General features: G+C 42.9%; 1 protein-coding gene across 5 annotated transcripts in view; it reads right to left on the reverse strand.

Annotated features, from left to right (window-relative positions):
* ndrg4 (NDRG family member 4) overlaps window positions 1-20,897 on the reverse strand; it is a 30,870-nt gene that overhangs the window by 7,448 nt on the left and 2,525 nt on the right. For 2 of the 5 annotated variants that reach the window (XM_037253985.1, XM_037253983.1), the window contains exons 1-8: window positions 15,873-15,974; window positions 15,218-15,367; window positions 8,640-8,678; window positions 6,324-6,429; window positions 1,301-1,421; window positions 1,063-1,125; window positions 172-232; window positions 9-95 (exon numbers count right to left, since the gene is read on the reverse strand). In XM_037253985.1, the coding sequence (XP_037109880.1) occupies window positions 9-95; window positions 172-232; window positions 1,063-1,125; window positions 1,301-1,421; window positions 6,324-6,429; window positions 8,640-8,678; window positions 15,218-15,367; window positions 15,873-15,974 (729 nt within the window). Of the gene's footprint in view, window positions 1-8; window positions 96-171; window positions 233-1,062; window positions 1,126-1,300; window positions 1,422-6,323; window positions 6,430-7,775; window positions 7,840-7,892; window positions 8,000-8,639; window positions 8,679-15,217; window positions 15,368-15,872; window positions 15,975-20,897 lie in introns of those variants that run through there. The other 3 variants (XM_037253987.1, XM_037253986.1, XM_037253984.1) reach the window with 2 other exon arrangements.

Consider the following 20,897-nt stretch of genomic DNA (forward strand, 5'->3'; position numbering starts at 1 on the left):
GCAGATACCTTTGTAGCAGCCCAGTCAATCCATCCTTTACCATTGGGGTCAATGTTGAGCAGAACCAAACCCTCCACAAGGTCAGGGAAGATCAGCTAAAAACAGATATTTTTTTTCTTTCACAGGTTGGCCACTTTAGAGGAATTTATACAATATGTCAAATGGACTCACAGCAAACTTGGCCAGGATGTACGATCCAGCGCCAACGCCAATCCCAACGATACTCTTGAACCTAAAACAGTTCAATGATTGCCATTTTTTTATTCAAGACACAGTAGATGTAATATTTTGGGAGTGATACTGCCCTTGCTGAATTTCTTCTTTGCCAACATATCATTAAACAAATTACCAGTAGAATAGCCTGAATTTAAGAATTTCTCCAAGTTCTTCAAGTTTAGGCTTCATCAATAAAATTAGAGAAAAACTGTTTTGTAATGTAACATAAGTACACATCATGACTGTAGTTTGGTAGAAATTAGATTTTGCAGATTGTACTATGTACCATATTATTTATACAGCTGGCAAATTTCACTTAAACCTAAACTTAAATGAAACATATACTTCTACACGGATCCATTTCCTCTAATGATCTCTGTTACTTGTTATTACAAAGTAATACTGTGGCAGAATTTGTAAAATATTGGCACTCTTGAGGACTAGCTCATGATTTGCTAGACTAATCTGTTTTGTGGCTTGTGGCTGTGCACTTTCAGTTTAAGGCTCGCCAGTAAAACTAATTGAGCCTTTTAATGGACTGAGCATTGTGCACCTGTCTTAAAACACATTCTCAGAGTTGATAATTAATTCTCACACATCGTCATAGGAGTGCCAAATACCAAGTTCAAGAGCAGTCAACTCACTTAACGCTTGGCATCACCATGTGTGTGTGTGCGTGTGTGAGTGTGTGTTTCACTCAAAGGCATTTTATTAACAGATTTTCTGCAGTGCAGAAATACAGTAGATCATCTTTGCCAGCAAAACAAGGACATGATGTCCCAGTAAATGGCAAGGCTGGCACAACGAAAACATGGCATGTGCTAGTGAAATGTAAAATGTGCTAACCCAAAATGCTGCACCACAGTGGACAACATGCTCGCCAACTGGTCCATAGTGGGATACTGGTACCTGTGGAAGGAAAGGGACATGTATGTACTGTACATCAGTGATGAAGCTTGAAAACTGCTGCATTCGTGACTCATCTATCAAACCACAAGGCTAAATCTAAATGGATTATTTTTCTTTCTTAAATAAAGTAGGTCAAGTTCAGTGACGATATTTGTACAAATCTGCTTGTGTGTACCCTTGTGGCAACTGCGACGCTCCAATCTGCTGCCCCGGAGCGTCGACGTGACAAATCACAAAGTGCTTGGTAATCTCTTGCATATCCTCATTATTGAAGAAAGAATTGAAGCACAGCTTGTCTGCAGGAGCAAAGAAAATGAAAAGCGAATTAGCATCTTGCCGCTCACTCGTTAGCCTGCCCAGTACTTCTTGTTAACATGTTACATGCACACATGCGTATACTATTTATATTTTCAATATTTATACAACATTTTCTGTATGTTATTTATACAATTAATGCATTACTTACATGTTTGAAACAATTATTTAATGTTCTAATAATAAAATAGGCACTTGAATGGTTTCATATACATTTATTGACACACAAAAAATGTACAAAAAAAAAAAAATTCAGATGAGAGGGTGACCGTATTTCACTTATCGCGGGTGGTTTTTGGAACCAATTATTTGCGATAAACAAGGTATTACTGTAGTTTTAAACATGTAAATACTATATTAATAGTATAAATGACACAGAAAATAATATAAATATAAATATGCGTGTGTGTGTGTGTGTGTGTGTGCGTGCGTGTGTGTGTGTGGGTGTGTGTAACATATGTAGATATAGCTAAAGTATACATACTGTAAATATGTTTTTAGACCTATTGTCACGTCCCCACGTCACCTGACTTCCAGCCTAGCCCGACTCATGGAATTGCCAGCACCTGCTACAGCTCGTTAGGTTCCCTATTTAACCTCTCTGTGTTCTGCCAGTAGTTGTCAGTTCGTCTGATTACCCTGCACGTGATACTGCTGCCTTTTTGTCCCCGGACCAAACTTTGTAGCCAACAGCTTCCTTGACCTTCGACCACGCTCCAGATCGCCGCCTGTCCTGACTACTTGCCTGACCTTCGACCACGCTCCAGATCGCCGCCTGTCCTGACTACTTGCCTGACCTTCGACCACGCTCCAGATCGCCGCCTGTCCTGACTACTTGCCTGACCTTCGACCACGCTCCAGATCGCCGCCTGCCCTGACTACTTGCTCGTTCTACATCCCCGTTTTCCCTCTCACCATTAAAGGATCGTGCTGCACTTGGTTCCCTGTCTTTGTTGCCTGACAGAACGAACTGACCAGAAATGCAACCAGCGCACGATTCCCTAGACACGGCCCGCTTGACCCACACGGAGTGGGAGCTCGGCAAGACCACAGAGGAGATGGCGGCGTTAACCAGGGTCGTCCAGCAGCTGCAACAGCAGCTCCAGCTGCAGCAACAGCAACTGCAGCAGCAGCAACAGCAACTGCAGCAGCACCACCAGCTCCACCAGGACCTGGTAGAGGCTCTCAGGGATCACAGAGACTTGGCTCCTCTGGCTGCTGCAGATCGGTTTGTGCCATCTCTGTCCACGTCCGTGCCGCTTAGCCCCGCCGATCAGCCCACCGTTATGTCCACGCCCCGTCCTGCCTCGGCACCCGGGCAGTACGTGGACGTCCCTGAGCCCAGACTCAGCAACCTCGCAAGGTTCGACGGTGACCCCAAGTACGTCCGGGCCTTTCTGACGAACTGCCGTGTCTTGTTCGACCTCCAGCCCGTCACATTTGCCACGGAGCCAGCCAAGGTGGGTTTCGTGCTGACTCACCTGACGGGCGAGGCATGGCTGTGGGGAACGGCAGAATATGAGCGGCAGGGACCCGCCTGTTCGTCGTTTGACGCCTTCGCCGCTGAGATCCTGCGCGTATTTGACCTGGGCTCCGCCTCGGAGGACGCCTCCACAGAGCTCCTCACGCTGCGCCAAGGCAGCAGATCCGTCGCCCAGTACGCCATCCGGTTCCAGACGGTGGCGCGTCGTAGCGACTGGAACACCCCGGCTCTCGTCGGTGCCTTCATCCACGGACTCGCGGACTATATCAAGGACGAGATGGTGTCCTGCGAGCGCCCACAGACCCTTGAAGTGGCCATGGACCTGGCAGTACGGGTGGACCGGCGGATCCAGTCGAGGCGACGCGAGGAGAGGAGAGCGGCTCCGCCCCCCCGTCACCGTGACATCAGCCCGACACCTCGGGTGTCATGGAGCGCACCGGTTTTTTCACCGGACCTGTCGTCCGCCAGGGACCCTGTCCACGTAAGTCAGCGCGCCTTTATTGCTCCTCACACCCAGCCCAGCAGGTCAGAACCCATGGAGATCGGACGCACCTCTCTCTCTGTGAGGAAACGCAGTCAGCGCATCAGAGAGGGGCTTTGCCTGTACTGCGGGGGTGAGGGTCACTGGGTGGTCTCTTGCCCGACGAGACCCAAGGACACCCGCCAAGCAAGGATCCGTGTGGGGTCGGTTTTTTTGCCCCCCACTACCTGTCGCGAGTCCCTGTCCCAGGACCACTACTCGACTCCAGCCCGCGCCCTTGCCTCTCGGCCCTCCGCTTCTCCAATCCGTGGGCAGCCGCCGCGGGTCCGGTCTCGCCGTCGGCCGCAGCGGATGGCCCGGGCCCTTACTCCGCTGCCGTTGCGACGTCCGCAGCCGGGTTCTGCTCCGGTGGGCGGGGTATTGGGGTCTGACCGGCTTCCTGCTCGGAGTCGTCCGGTAGGGACCCGTCCGGTTCCCACGCCGGCCCCCTGGTCGGCGTCTCCCGACGCCGCGGCTGGGAAGGTGGACTGGGCGGGAGTGCCGCCTGATGACGGGGCTTGGTCGACGTGTTCTGATTCGGAATATTGACTGCCGCACGTCTTGGGTTCCCCCCCTCCCGCCCGGTCTCATGCTCCGTCTTGGGGTTCTGCTTTTGGGACGTCGGGGGCCGTCCCTTGGGGGGGGGGTTCTGTCACGTCCCCACGTCACCTGACTTCCAGCCTAGCCCGACTCATGGAATTGCCAGCACCTGCTACAGCTCGTTAGGTTCCCTATTTAACCTCTCTGTGTTCTGCCAGTAGTTGTCAGTTCGTCTGATTACCCTGCACGTGATACTGCTGCCTTTTTGTCCCCGGACCAAACTTTGTAGCCAACAGCTTCCTTGACCTTCGACCACGCTCCAGATCGCCGCCTGTCCTGACTACTTGCCTGACCTTCGACCACGCTCCAGATCGCCGCCTGTCCTGACTACTTGCCTGACCTTCGACCACGCTCCAGATCGCCGCCTGTCCTGACTACTTGCCTGACCTTCGACCACGCTCCAGATCGCCGCCTGCCCTGACTACTTGCTCGTTCTACATCCCCGTTTTCCCTCTCACCATTAAAGGATCGTGCTGCACTTGGTTCCCTGTCTTTGTTGCCTGACACCTATTTTATTAACTTTTTTATAACAAGGTAAAGTGTACATACTGTAAATATGTTTTTAGAACTCTTTTATTATTATAAAAAAATTATAACAAGGTACAATACTGTACATGTGTTTTTAGAACTTTTTTTTTTATAACAAGGTACAAGTGTACATACTGCAATTGTGTGGGCACTCCCTGCCTTCTGCTGGCGTGCGGGCAACTTTCAAATTCCTCAATTTAGAACTTTTATTTTTCATTTTTGATTGTTTTTTTTGGTGTAAAAAATCCGCAATGTACTGAAGCCGCGATAAATGAACCGCAATATAGCGAGGGATTACAGATGTCAGCCCTCCATGTGCAGTCCTCTCTTCAGGCTTTGGTTGGCCTGCTTTGAGCCTGCATGTGTGTCAGCAACATTGTATCTTTCTGAGGCTCGAACTAAGCAGCATTAGTTAAATCGTTTAATTGGCCTGGCATCTGGGAAAGAAAATAGATGAGGCTCAGAAAACACTGCCGCATAAATACTTACTGTAGGTGAGACATTTCTCTCATTGAATTATCCATTGGCAGATTGCAGTCTGCATTTTGCACGTTGCAGACTCAATGACCTACTTTCTCCCTTTGTACTTTTTCCTCCTCTCTCTCTCTCTCTCTCTCGCTCTCTCGCTCTCTCGCTCTCTCGCTCTCTTTCTCTCTCAGTCTCTCTCTCTGTCTCTCTGTTTCTTTCTCTCTGTCTCTCTCTGTCTCTCTCTGTCTCTCTCTGTCTCTCTCTCTCTCTCTCTCTCTCTCGCTCATCCTCCTCCATCTTCAGTTCTATCACCACACTTAAACACATGTACATACGTATGTATTAATTTTGCAGTCGTGGTCCGTGACCTAATTTCTGTTCCCTGGGTCAATTGAAATGTTCTCTTTTTTTTATGTTCACATCCACTTGTGTTTTTCTGTTTCCGAGTTAATGGCAGACTATATTATAATGAAGATAAATATGAATTTAGTTTCAAACTGCTCGATTGTGAACAGTTCATAATCGATGCTATCCATATGTATTTTTTTTCACCAATGTTGCCACCTTTAAGAAACAAACAGCAAAGCAGCAATAATGAGAGTTGTGCTAATATACTCAACCCCCAATCTCTCTCGATAACGCATCTGCATTGCTGCTGGCTCCGCCCCGCCTCCCTCCAAAGGACATGGATGTTTTTCTGACCTACTTTTCATCACTGTTATTCCCACTCATTCTTTCATTTGTCTCTTCACCTCCTCAACATTTTCATCCTTGTCACTCTCATCCCCGCTCTGGTGCTTTTATTTTGTCTTTTGTCACTGTTTTTCAAATTATTCACATTGCTGCAACTTTGAACATTTACATTTATAGCGTGTCAGCCAACTCTCAACTCACAGTCATGTTATGATTTTAGTGGGAACCTCATCGTGAGATGCAAATCATTTGCGAATGTGAAAAAAATAATAATAAGTGGGGACTTGTGATGGAGATTAGCCTAGGTATAAAAAGTATATGTAGCTAATTCAAATACAAAGAGTATGTCATGATGACATTTTATTTTGTGTATTATTGTACAGCACACAACCAATTCCATTTTCTTCCTTTAAAAATAAATGTGTTGCTTCTCTTTCTCACTTTGTGTGTGTTTGTGTGTGTATATGCATATGTGTGTGTGACTGAAAAGAGCTGTTGATATAGCCAATTATCACGTGAAGCAAGGGCAGAAACACCTTTATAAAAAAACATACTGGCACATCTGTCGAGAAAGAAATACACACGACTCACGGTTCAGTCCCACATCATGATAGGTGAGAATAGCAGGCTTGTTCCCTTTGGGCGCCCCGCGGATAACCACATGCAGCATCCCATAAGGAGTCTCAATATCATGTTCCTGTGAAGAAAAACACACTTGTTCACCTGGTTGGTCACCTGACTTCATAATAAGCATATCCACTCGTGCAGAATTTGAAGCCATGAATGTAAGTTGAAGTGTTTTGAACACATTCAAATAAATCCAGTAAATATAGAATTCATCCTAAATAATACCGTCTGTGTTGTAGGTAATCAAGATCTTTTCTTACACTTTATAAAGAACACATGTTCTGCAATAAGTCATGTCAATCACAACCATCAACATTTAAAATGGAGGTGAAGAAACTTGTATGCGTAACTAATCAAAGCAGATTGACATATTTAGGTATTTAACGATAGAGAACTGATGGCCAGAGCACGGGGCTTCGTTTTCATAATTTCTTCCCTCTTATCATCAGTATGTCGCACTCCACCAGTTTAACAGCTGAATCTCTCCAAACACCTATTATCGATTGACACCTTAATGTAGCATCTCAAATGCTGCATGCCCACAATGTCAAAAACAACATTATACATTCACAATGGAGTAATTTATTTTACATAATGTCCAAATGATTGACTATGCTTGAAGCTGAATGATAAAACAAACAATGCATAACCCTCTCTACCTTGGCCACGGATAGTATTGCAGTTCTGCAGTTGTGCAGCCATGCGATAGGACCTAATTCAGCTAATTATGACTTCAGAATTAGATCAAATGGAATTACTGTTCTATCTCAGACAGTCACTGCATCAGACTTGTTAGGAGATTGTTTTTACGATTGGATTACAAATCGTGAATACAGCATTAAGGGTTGCTAACATGATGACCTTCAGCTTTTGAGATGGAAGAAATGATCTATTTTACACTCAATATGCAAAAGGCCAAAGAGATTCAACAAAATCAGAGACATTAAATATTAGTTTCGTTTTATTCAGAATACCGCATGGCAATTTTTGCACGTGATTAATTTCAAGGTTAACATGGCTGCAAAGATCTTTAATGCTTTCTTTAAACAAGCAAGCACACGCACCCACGCGCAAGTACACATCGGCACATGGATGCATGTTCATCCGCAGAGGAAAAGAGCATCCGCGGTGGCATTCTTAAGTGTGTCAGTAGGCTAAAGGAACAGAATGACCCATTATTTCCTCTGACACTGCAGTTTCTGCTTTGCATGAAAACAAAGTGGAAATCAGCATTGTACTCAACATTTGCGTTTTTTTTTTGGTCTGTTCCGTGGTAAAATATTAAACATTGTAATGTTCAATTTCTTGTCATCAACTACAAATGATTTACAATTCCAAATTCACAAATGCGCCATATGACAACCTACGTCACTCAGATGCATCACTCGCCATATACCCTAAATTCACTCCACTCACCCCGTCCCAGCATTCAGGCATGATTCCACAGTAAATGTTCTCTCAGTGGCTAAAAATATTAGGAAGATACAGACAGGCAGTTGAGCAGCCAGGCCTCCTGTTTGAAGCGACTATTGCTGATCAAGAACCCCGCTGGAAAATGAAGAGTGGAGCTGAATGATAGATGGTGCACACTGCTGCAGTGCCTTTGTCTGCTTGGGAGCTTTCCGCACCCAGAATTTAAAGCTGAAGCCCTCCCCCTCGCCTCGCGTTCATCTCACATTCCGTGAGCAACAATACCATGGGGGTGGTGTAGGGAGTTGAGGATTGGCTCAGAATGCTGCCTCGCCATCATACTATTGGGTACCATATATTGACAGTCTTTTATGCATCCTCTCTCATCAGCACCACTGCTACATATGTGCCAGTGTTTAGTACATTCGGATTGTGAGTCTACCGTACGTGGTAGACACGATGATAAAATGCAATCAAATCTAGACTAATCAGCTGCAGCAGGAAATAGAAAGTTATTACTGAAACAATCGGTGGATTCGCTCAATCAGTCAGATAGCAGAGAGAATGTAAAAATGGATGTGGACGATGCACATGTGCATTCAATGAATATATTGATTTCACAATTACAACAGAATAATAAACTAATGAACAACAATGATATTTATAGTACAGCTGAACTTCGATTTTACGTGGTCGATTTAAGGCAATAAATGTAACCTTTACGTTTCTGTCTTGTGTACGTACAACCCATAGTGAAATTGGAATGGACGCTGTAATGATTGAAATGTCAAAATACAGTATATTTTTGGACCTTTACAGATGGCAGCGCCACAAAAAGATTAAGAGATCAAGTCAACAATAGCAGCATACCTTCCAATCGCCCACTGGCATCAGCTGTTCACAGTTCTCCTGCCGGGAGAGACAGACAAGGAGGAGGGGGGGGGCACAAATGAATTGTGGAACATGATTTAATTTTTTTAAATTGACATTTAATCCGTATTCAAAACCATTGGAACTCATCACAAACAGGGCGCTCTTCATCGCCACTTGATCACCATTATGTTTGGAGTTTTCATGGATGGTTTATTTGTTAGTTTTGTTGACAAACACCCAGTCTGGCTTCAATATTGCTGATCAGTGTGTACTTCACAAAATGTTGTTTACAGGTATGAATGTGTCTGAATGTACAGCATTATAAGTTATAAGTCATAACATTGAAGCCAAACTACTACAATTAAATATCCAAAGGCACAAATTAAGGGTAAACTGTCTTCAAAATACAATACAAATGGCCAACATTTAAAAATCTCCAAAATATGAACACAAGATATATTAACTTGATGAAAAACGACCTTTTCATCATTGGTCTGTTGCGTCCCGATTCTAGTGTTCTTACAAATAACAATCTTATCAGCGAAAAGTACTTTGATTTCATTTTCCGTCATGTTTATTACACCCAAACTCGTGTTCTACCAGCACTTCTGTTTTTTTTAATCAGTGACCACATGGAGCAGTGATTTCCAACTCTGGTCACGGAGGGCCACTATCCTGCATGTTTTAGATGTTTCCCGCCAACAAAAATGATCAGGTCATCAGCAAGATCAGCAGAAGCCTGATCAGGATCCTGATCATTTGAATTAGGTGGGAAACATTTAAAACAGGCAGAATAATGGAACAGATTTGGCCACCCATGTTATAGACATTACGAGAGCAAAGAAATGCCAGACTCGCCCTCAGCTAGCTTATGGTTCAGCCCCAAGAACCACAAACGATGTTGATAATAGATGGCTGGACAGAGTGTAGAGCAAGAAAATACAATACCAAGAGAGCATCGTTTGTCAAGTCAAGTCAAGTCAAGTCAAGTTTATTTGTATAGCCCTAAATCACAAGCAGTCTCAAAGGGCTTCACATAGACAAAAATTGACAATTATTCTCAAAGCATCCCCTGATCTTAAGCTCCCAAAAGGGCAAGGAAAAACTCAAAACCCCTGCCCGGGGAAAATGAGAAACCTTGAGAAGGGACCACAGATGGAAGGATCCCCCTTTCAGGATCACCAGGTTGTAATGGATGCAGAGAGGGCACAAATAATACATAATATGAAAATCAAAAGTAGATGTCCAAGTCAGAGCGAAGGGCTGCCAGAGGAGCCCTCTGCTATCCTGGCTATGGAGGTTGAGCTGCAGTTCCCCCAACCTGAATTAGCCCACAAGAATCCAGATAGCCGCTGTCAGCTTGGGTGCCACCTAACCACCTCCCCGGCCGGGGAGGGGGGGGAGAGAAAACAAAACAAACTCCGGCCGAATCGGCCACTCCAAGTTAGTTAAAGGCCATGTCATAGAAATGTGTCTTTAAACGTGTCTTAAATGTTTCTACTGAGGTAGCAGTCCTAATATCCATTGGGAGGGCATTCCAAAGCTCTGGAGCCCGGATAGAAAATGCTCTAGACCCTGCAGACACTTTCTTGGCCCTCGGTGTCGCTAAAAGGGTAGCGTTTTGCGAACGAAGGTTACGAGACGGAGCATAAGGAACAACTAGGTCGACGAGATACGAAGGCGCTAAGCCATGCAATGATTTATAGGTTAATAGAAGAACCTTGAAGTCACATCTTAAATGGACCGGGAGCCAATGTAAGTTGGCTAATATTGGGGTAATGTGATCAAATTTTCTTGTCCGTGAGAGCAGCCTTGCAGCAGCATTTTGTACTAACTGTAGACTTTTGATGCGGGACTTAGGAAGACCAGAGAATAGTACATTACAGTAGTCCAGGCGCGACGTGACGAACGCATGTATAATAGTTTCCGCATCACCGGTCGAGAGGATCGGACGAATCTTTGCAATATTACGAAGGTGAAAGAACGCAATTCTGGTTATATTCTTAATGTGCTTTTGAAAGGAGAGAGTTTGGTCAAACATTACCCCGAGATTAGTTACAGTATCGCTCTGAGTGATAGTACGGTTATCTATAGTTATAGCGGTTTCCTTGAACAAGTGTTGAAAACGAGTTGGACCAATTATCAACATCTCAGTTTTATCTGGGTTAAGACGAAGGAAGTTGAGAGACATCCATTGCTTGATCTCCGCAAGGCATGCCTCAAGATTACAACAATCACGCGGATCTGTCATCGATAATGGCATATATAATTGGGTGTCATCCGCGTAGCATTGAAAACTAATATTATATTTACGTATTATGTCCCCAAGCGGGATCATATAAATATTAAATAAAATTGGTCCGAGAACCGATCCCTGTGGGACACCACACGTAACATTATAGAGCTCAGAGGACGCATTGCCATGGACCACTCGGTGCGTCCTATTTGATAGATAGGAATGGAACCAGCCTAGTGCTGACCCTGAAATACCAACACAACTTTTAAGACGCCCTAATAAAATATCAAAGTCTACAGTGTCGAAGGCAGCACTAAGATCGAGTAGTAACAGTACAGATGAAGTGTTTGAATCCATAGCTATGAGGAGATCGTTAGTCACTTTAGCAAGTGCTGTCTCAGTGGAATGATTAGCTCTAAAACCAGACTGAAAAGAGTCATATCGATTATTGGCGACCATGTAATCATTAAGCTGCTGTGCTACTACTTTTTCAAGAAGTTTTGCTATAAATGGGAGGTTTGAAACTGGCCTATAATTACTGAGACAGTCCGGGTCAAGATTTGGTCGCTTAAGCAACGGTTTAATGATAGCGGTTTTGAAGGCTGTTGGCACTATCCCAGAGGAGACAGACAGCTTGATTATATTTAAGACAGACGGTCCTAAAATATGAAATAATTCTTTAAGTAGTTTGGCTGGAAGAGGGTCGAGCAAACATGTTGTTTGTTTAGCCGCACTAACCATTTGTGTAAGCCTTTCAAGGGACACGCTATTAAAAGTTGAGAGGGTTGTTGCATGATCATCAGCGTTGGTACACGGCGGGCTCGACCGCACGACTGGAATGGTATTCTTGATCTCGTCCCTAATGGACTCAACCTTTTGAGCAAAAAATTTAATGAACTCGTCAGCTGAGTGGAAGGAATTATCGGGGGTCGGCTGGCGTAGAGTCAGCTTTGCCACTGTATCAAATAGGTGTTTCGGATTGTTTTTATTGAGATTAATAACTTGCGAGAAATACCGAGTTTTTGCTAAGATAAGCGCATCTTTATATTTCAGGAGGCTGTCCTGCCATGCCTGATGGAAAACCTCAAGTTTGGTTAGACGCCATCTGCGCTCATGCTTTCTACATAATTGCTTAAGCGTACGCGTTTCATCCGTGAACCACGGAGTAGGCAATCTACGGCGAGTTTTCAGACATAACGGCGCCACAGAGTCAATGGCATTTAACAATGTCGCATTGAATTCATTTGTAAGGTTATCAACAGAGCCGGTGTACGCGGGAAATATGGCAGTTGCCGGCGACAGTAACTCAGATAGCGCAGTTGCAGTCATGGAGTTAAAATTACGGCTCCTATAATTCCGATTGCTCTCTTGTCTTTGACAAGAAACTAAAATTTCAAATTTTATTAAGTAATGATCAGACAAAACAGTAGTGTATGGCAGCACTGCTATATTTGAGGTTGCAAGTCCTCGGGATAATACCAGATCTATGGTATTTCCATTCTTATGCGTTGCTGCCTGTACGGCTTGCGAAAAACCAAACATATCAGTTAAAGTCTGAAACGCCGAAGTAAGTGGCTCTGACGGTAAATTCATGTGGATGTTGAAATCACCCATGATAATTATATTATCGGCATTGGTTACGAGATCAGCCACGAATTCTGAAAATTCATCCAGGAAGCCAGAGTAAGCCCCGGGTGGACGGTAAATAACAGCAAGATAAAATGACGGTAAAGCGGTGGATCGGACAGTGAGAACTTCAAATGTTTTAAATACATTGGTCGAACGAGGCCTAAGTCTCAGCTCAGAATTCGAGATGAGGGCGACACCCCCACCCTTTTTTCGAGGACGCGCCACATGCGAGCTCACAAAATTTGGAGGCGAGGCCTCATTAAGCGGCATCAGTTCATTAGGTTTTAACCAGGTCTCGCAGAGACCAAAAACGTTTAGATTATGTTCCGTGATGAGGTCATTAACGAGAACTGCTTTTGTATGAAGCGATCTAATATTCATAAAACCGAGTTTAAGCGTAATCGGTCGGTCAGGGTGCGTATCTATCGAAGGATATTTAAACGAGATGCGAGTAAGATTGTGTTCTCTAGGCCTGACATCACCTCTCGAATGTTTGTTAGCGCGGCGGGACGATACGACCGTGGGAATCTGATAGTAAATATTTGTTACACATGTAAAATTATCTGAAACAGGCACCGTTTCATCAGCAAAACCGGTTGGGGTGGAGTGATTGGATTTGTCTACTACCCCAGTAGAAAGTGTGTTTATGTGTACTGTGGCACTATTCAAACTGTCACGCTCTAGTCTACACAAGGAGCTATGTGCATGCTGGAAGTCTAGCCTAGCGCTAGTTAACTTTAGCTTAACAGACTCCAAACCCATCCTGACAGGTGGTCTAATCACCTGTGCCCCGGCCTGCTCTAAAGTGACCTGTCATGCGTGGCTCAAACAGTAATCTATATTCCTAGAAAGAGTGAAGGCGCCTTCACGGTTAGGGTGAAGGCCGTCCTTCCTCAGCAGGTCGGGGCGGCCCCAGAAGGAGGGCCAGTTATCTATAAAATACAGTCCCTGCTTATTACAGAACCCAGCCATCCATCGATTAAGGGAGACTAATCTACTAAACCTCTCATCAGTGCCTCTCCCAGGCAGGGGGCCAGAGACAAATACTCGATGCCGACTCATCTTTCTGGCGAGATCACAAGTCCTCGCTATGTTTCTCTTTGTGATCTCCGATTGCCTCATCCTAACATCATTGGAGCCGACGTGTATCACTATGTCCGAGTAGCTAGTGTTGTTGGAACTACGCTGTTGACTAGACCTATTGCGAGTCAGCTCCCTAAGATTAGCTTCTATGTCGGGTGCTCTGCCCCCAGAAATACACATTACCGTGGCTGGATTTTTAAGCGTAATATTTCGGGTAATGGAGTCACCTATGACCAAAGTGCGACGGCCAGTAGACCGAGATGACTTTGGACGGCTATGCGTCTTACCTGGCTCATCGCGATTAGCAAGCCGCTTGGGGCTAATGCTAACTGGGCTAGCGGGCTGACTACAGTCCGCGACTGTATCCGCCACATCTACGGTTATCGCGCAATTCTGCTCTAACTGGCGGACACGTCCCTCTAGCAGGGACAATCTCTCTAAGAGAAGGGTGCAGTTGGTGCACGAAGCCGTACAAACCTCTTGATCCGCAGCCATACTTTGTGTCCGATGATCGACGGTAGACAAACGGCCACGAAGCCTCCGCTCTCCCAGGCACTCCGGCTGCGAAGTAAAAAAGATCGAACAGTGTAATAAAAGATTCAAACTTACTTTAGAGTCAGGGAGATGAGTTCCACGCTGGAGAAACAAAATCGTCCAAGCCTGAAAAGTATTGTGAGTCTGGGCTGAGAAGCCAGCAGGTGACACTCTTCTCTATTGTATCTGCCCTCCAATGATGGCGAGGAAAGAAACTGACTGCTCTTCATGCACCTTATCTAATATTATAGATAATGAAGGTCCACCTGCATCTACATGCCATATAGACCGCATGGCTCTCTCTGCGCTGTTTTTTTTGCTGCTGACCCCGTGAATAAACCCCGGATAATTAGAAGAAAATGGATGGACAGACAGACGGACGGAATTCAAGCATGTTGTCTAACCCTGAAATACAGTTTACAAATTTGAAATCAATGTCCTCGGCAAGTTAATAAAAGCAGCGTTTCGCTCTCTTGTCATTTATTAATGTGTATGGTAATAGTGTACCGGAAACTTTGTCCAGGACAGTATGGTAACAGTGCACCATAAATTTTGTGCAGGCCAGTTTGTTTTTAAAATGATTGTGTTGGACCACAAAACTATTTAATATCACTTTGTATTTTTGTCAGTTTCAATTCATTTGAGTGACAATAGGTGTTTTCTTCTATCCTTAACAGGAATGTACCATTAAAAAAACTGCAACTTGCATACTATCCAAGTAATTGATTACTATGGTACATAATAAATATAATCATGATCTGTTGCACTCATATACACCATTTGTCCATGAACGATTTCTTCAATCCTACCAACTAAGACATATTGTACTGCATAAAACTGTATGCTTATGTTGACATGAAAACAAGTCATAGGCTGTTGCATGAATTTATCCGTTACAGCTCTGTTAATTTTTTTTTTCATATTTGGTCTAATTTGCAGCATAAAGTCACTGATAAATCGTAAACTTCAGATTTGAAGCAAGAAAATATATGGATTTCATATGCACCATATGTATTTGTATCAAGAGAAAATATCACTTTCCTGTGTTTTATATGTTTTCTGAAATCAACAAATTTGTGTTTTGGCTTTTTACCGGAAGGGTTCCGCTGGTCCGACAGCGGGTCTGGCGGAGCCAATGTCTTGCGATGACATGCCAACGATGAGTGGGACGACTGTGAGGAGGGGGTTTATTGAAGGGCTTAGGGCTCGAAGGGCATGGCTGCCCTCCTGACGCCTTTTCCTGCTGTATGGTGAAACAACATGAAAAACAAAACATCCACTTTTGCATCATATACAACTGCTTATTATAAAGCAGTAAAATTACATGAAAGAGTTACATGAAAGATGAGTGCGCCGAATATTTAGCAATGAAGAGAAAGTTGTTGCTAAATGAGAGTTTACGAAAGAAAACATTAGACTGGCGCTGCGATAGTATACGTCGACTTTATTTGTGTCAGCTTCGGTTCCGCTTAACAACGAAATGGGTCAGGCACTCACAATGCACTGAATCAATCAGGCTGTCAATGACCTTAATTATTAGTTTTTAGATTATTTGAATTATTAGAGTTACGCAACTATATCTTTTTGATCTTGGTTTAAAAGCCCTTCTTGGGACAATAGCTATAAATGCTACGATGTTGTGCATTGGAGATTGTTTTTCATTCTTCTAAGCTGTGGCATCTGTCCCTACTCAAATAAACATGATATGAAATACATTCATCATAGTATTTTCAAGTAAGCTAACTGACCATGTCTGACTCAGTTCCTCTCTTTTCTGGGAGCAAGGGCTTTTCCTCAGGGAACTGCTGTTCCTTTATTCCCGCCATCCTGGGCAGTAACCTGAAAATCATCTCACACACACACACACACGCACGCACACAAAATAGATATAGGCTTCAAGGAAAAGTACGGAAATAAATAAGTAGATTCAGTCCATTTTATTAAATGATGCAAATAAGTTGAACGATTGTACAATTATAACGATCTGTACAGAATAATTCAAAAAAATTGAATTGTCGGATATTTGCAAATGTAGCTCATCAGGAAATAATGCAGCAATTGAAAATACTTCAATTTTCGTTTCTGTTTCTTTTTTTTATGTTCATTTTAATCACAAACCTAAATTCAAGAAATATTAGTTTTGTTTCGTCACATTGCCTTTCTGTGTTGTTTAAGTTGACTCATCTTTATTAAGTTGAATTATGCTTGACTTGACATTTTGTAGTTGTCAATTATGTATTTAAAGTGCCTGAACACATAAAACAGTGCTGGAATGTTGTGTACTTTCCATTCTAAGTATTGGCACTGACATCCCAGGGTCACACACTTCATCAGCTGCTGGGAGTAACTGGAAGTGACATCTGGGCTTTGTTGTTTTAGCCCTTGTGATCAAAACACAGATTGTGCTGGAGGAATTCCAAAGAGAGAATAGAGGACAAATGATGCCTTGGACTCAGAAGAAGACCCATATACAGTATATACAAAGTCCTTACAGAAGTGTCTCAACTAAATAATTAAACTCGACTACTTGAAGTACACACTTGTATATATCACCGCCAACATGATTAACGTGTCCCCTGTTACCCTTTTAGTATTGGGCTATTTTAGGATGACCAATTACATGATCAAATATGTAAACAATCTAACCGATGGGGGGGGAAAACAATCATGGCAAACCGTGACATTCCTTACCATGCGCTTTGATTTGATTTGAAATGTTATGGTCTGGTATGTTTTTCAGTAAGGGGAGTTAAACGTGTTTTTTTTAAAAAATAATAACTTTTTCTTATTATATTTGGTAGATCAGTCACTCCTCTGACCTAACAGTAGTTCACAGTAAAATGATCTACAGAAAAGCGAATTAAGCCCCCTCTTGACCCTCTCTTGTACATTAAGTATGATTTTGAAAAAACAGTGCCTGAGAGAAAATTTGTTGAAACAAATAAAATCATGCCAATCCTTTATTTGGCAAAGATGGGCATGTTTTCTTCATGTGTCTTCATTCCTTTTGCAGAGCATTGGATTATTTCATAGCTTTAATCAGCAGAAAGATCGGTTTGTATTGCCCGTACTACACTTGCTTAAATGTGAAACAACCTCCTTAAGTAATGATTGCTCTTGATCAAACCAGCCTGAGGAATAGAAATAAAAATTAATGTGTCTCTGTCTGGTATCTCTCATTGTATTTGTTATTTCTTTTTTCATGAATTGCCTTTGTCCTGCTTCCTTGTTTACCTTATAAAGAGCCTAGTGACGGTCAATGGCATGTGACATTTCCAGCTGACCTATAGCACCGCATGGCAACAGGTCGCTTGGGAAATGTGTGACGTAAACAGGAAAATCCAAACCAAGACCAAGCAGATCTATGTCGTTATGCCTGCTACCATACAGAGAGACAGACAGACAATAGACGCGATGCGTCGTACCCCTCATTTTGATCAACGCTTCAACTACGAGTGTGTACCTGATGATCAGCAAAGCACATCATGACCGAATGAACTGACATAATGATGTAAATAGTGAGAAATGATAGCAGAACATTGTTTTTTCCTGACTCTCAATGGGTGAGGAATTATTTACTACACAACAGAATTTTCCGCTCAGTACATTTGCAAACTAAGTTGGTCATTTAGACAAAATCTTCTGCTTTCCGTTCTGGTCTTGCCTTTTCTTCCTCTCCTGACTTCTGGCTTGTAACATTATGCAGAGAGAGTTGCTATGACAACCCAGCATGATCCTATTCTGCAGGGCTCACGTCTTTGCTGCTTTTGTTTTTTTCTCACTATAACACAAAAGCGCTTTCATATCTTCTCTCTTCTGCATTCTCATGTTATGTACACATTAACATGTGAGGTGTGTTAGAAAATCTATGTACCAAAGTTTATTTCCCACACCCAAACTATAAGTTTTCCCCTTGCAAGTACTCCCCCTGGTATCGAATAAACTCTCCAAGCCATTTTTTGCCAGGCCTTCATGCATTCTTCAGTGATATTCCGCAGCTCTGTTGTTATGACCACCTTGATGTGATCTTCAGTACGGGTCTGTTAATGACGCCTTAAAGTTCGAAAAAAAAGAAAAGAAAAATCACACAATGCTACGCCAGCTGAGTAGCAAGGTTGCAATAGTATGCTGATGTTTTTCTAGGCCAGGAACTGTCAGATGCTCAGGGCATTGTCATAATGAAGCAAACATAACCTGTGCCACACCTCTCACCTCTTTTTGTAAATTAAACAAATGCCACCTGATCACTTTGTAGCCATGCTGCTCAATCTACTACCCCAGACAGAGGGGGAGATCTTATAGTTTGTGGTCCATCCATCCATCCATTTTCTGTACCGCTCAAAGGAGCATAATTGCCTCCTGGTGGAGTGGAGGCAGACATATTTTGGGCAAGGATCAAATATCGCAAGTCATATTTTACTGTTAATGGAGTTCATTAGGAAGTGTGAAACGTGGACAGAATTTCAGTTTGTGCACGTCAACATGGTCAGTGAGAATGTTTTGACCGCATGAAAGCTCTGAGTCTTGGAGTTGTTTCTATGGTCCACTGACAGGAATGCAGGGTGTATGCCAGCAGGGCAGACGGTCACAGTAGGTAGTTACCCGTAATAAACTAAAGGGGGGAAGGTAGTGAATGTTGGACTCCTTCCTGAACCGAACATACAACCAGATGTCAAGTTATCAATGCTCAGTGAAGCATACTGATAGGATGATTTGATTCCTAAGTAAACCTGTTTTGCTTCTTGGTTTTACTCGTGTCCGTGGAAGAGGAAGTAATAGTCCTCAGTGAACACCAATACAAGTTAGTGACATGGCTGACTGGCTTTTCATCAAACATGCCCACTGGGATTCTATTTAAGTCCCTTCTTCCATGGTCTGACTCTACTGTCACTGTTGACACATCATATCACATCACATCATTGGTTGAAATAGAAATCAGTCATTCTACAGCACCACAGATACAGTAGGTTATGATTTCATAACCAGGGAAAAGGACATACTTTTTACTCAGATAACACTTTACCCATTTCTCCACTCAGTCCACAACAACATTTGTGATAGTAAATGGAATTATGTTGTACAGGTTCTTTCACATTGCGCCGGACAATAAAAACCGACCCTAACCCTAACCCTAACCCAAGATGACTTTTCAGATAAAATGGGCAACATTGGAGAAAAGATACATTACGCTTCATTGTAATCACAGTTAGAAGAGTTGTATGGAGTGTTTCAAGGTTTTTGTGTGATCATTACAGTGATTAATTGTAGTGATCATTATTGAGAGAGAGAGGGAGAGATTATATCATATACAATAAGGCAAACAATATCATTGTAGATAGATGTGAATGTGAGTTTGAATCTGTATTTGTCTATACTCTATGTGCCCTCTATGTGATTGGCGTTTGCTCGGGGGTAGGGGTGTTTGTTGACAAATCCATCAACTGATTCTGACCAGAGAAGTCATAGGTGTCAAAGCACACTTGGACAGTTGTCAGAAAATAACAACACCCCAACCAGGAATGAGGAGAACATTCACTCATTATCTATGGTGTCTTTTTTCTGCAAATGTTGGTCTTGCTTCGTGATTATTTCTTATTAACTGATTTACTTTTGCATTTGTTTCATAAATGCGGACTTGACTATTATATAAATGTAGTCATGTAAAGGTTAGGAGTACTAAACCCATAAAAAAAAAGAAAAAAAAAAGAACTAATCCAGATTTTGTAATTGATGGGCCTATTTATTTGTTTTGATGTAGTGTAGCAGTCAAAATGACTGGTAAATGCATCTGCAAGTACTATCACTGTGGCATTAAATCTTGGTTTTGGAATATATGAGAAAATGCGTTTGTAAATATTTAAACACATGGTTGCACTCTTAGGGACCTCTAGACAGCCATTCAAGGCCCCCAAAAAGTCCTGGCTATCATGCCGAGTGTACGTTGCTACCAAGCAGGAATTTTGCTTTTCAGTAGCCCTGGCTTTTCTCCCAGTCTTATTTCAGTGATTTGTTCCAGTGTCTGTTGTGGCTTAAGAACCGTTTTAAAATAGATTGTTGTATTTTGGTCCTTTTTTTGCCCTGTACATGATTTACTGCATAACCGTGGTAAATCAAGGGATTTGTTAACGTTATTTCATTATTATTTCTGCTGCAGACTGAATACAGAATGGAAAACATACTTTGTTGACAAATTGACACAGTGGAACCAAGACAATAATGCTGGCTGGGAAAAAAGAAACCCATATGGCTCTGTGCTGTGAGATTCATTTATGATCAATAATAATCAAGTATAAAAAATTAAAAATAATCAATCAGATTCATTTATGATCAATAATAATCAATGTAGTTAGATTCCTGAATTATACGCTAGACTCAAGCTGGTTCACGAGTGCCTTATAAATATGATATAACAAGGCATATCATGCCGTAAAACTAGTTAGTGATGAGTGGATAATGTGTGTAAATTGGATCGAGCATAGTAGGGGCTTTATCAGCATGTTAAATACGTTAATGACAATGCTTTTCCAAGCAGCTCACTAGCTGCCACCCTCCATTGTTCAGCTGTTCCAAATGCCATGCAGTGAAGTAGGGGTGGGGGTGGGAGCTGAAAGTGGGCTTCAAGTAGCAACATGAGTTGTTTCCAAACAGATCTAACAATGAGCAGGCTTGCAAAGCTTCAAAACCACTGAGTACATGTAAATACAGTCTTACTAAATAAATATTGATACTTGGACTAATACTGTCCTCACATCACTGAGGAACCAAAGAAACTT

This window comes from Syngnathus acus, chromosome 6 (assembly GCF_901709675.1).
Source record: "Syngnathus acus chromosome 6, fSynAcu1.2, whole genome shotgun sequence".
Classification (NCBI taxonomy): domain Eukaryota; kingdom Metazoa; phylum Chordata; class Actinopteri; order Syngnathiformes; family Syngnathidae; genus Syngnathus; species Syngnathus acus.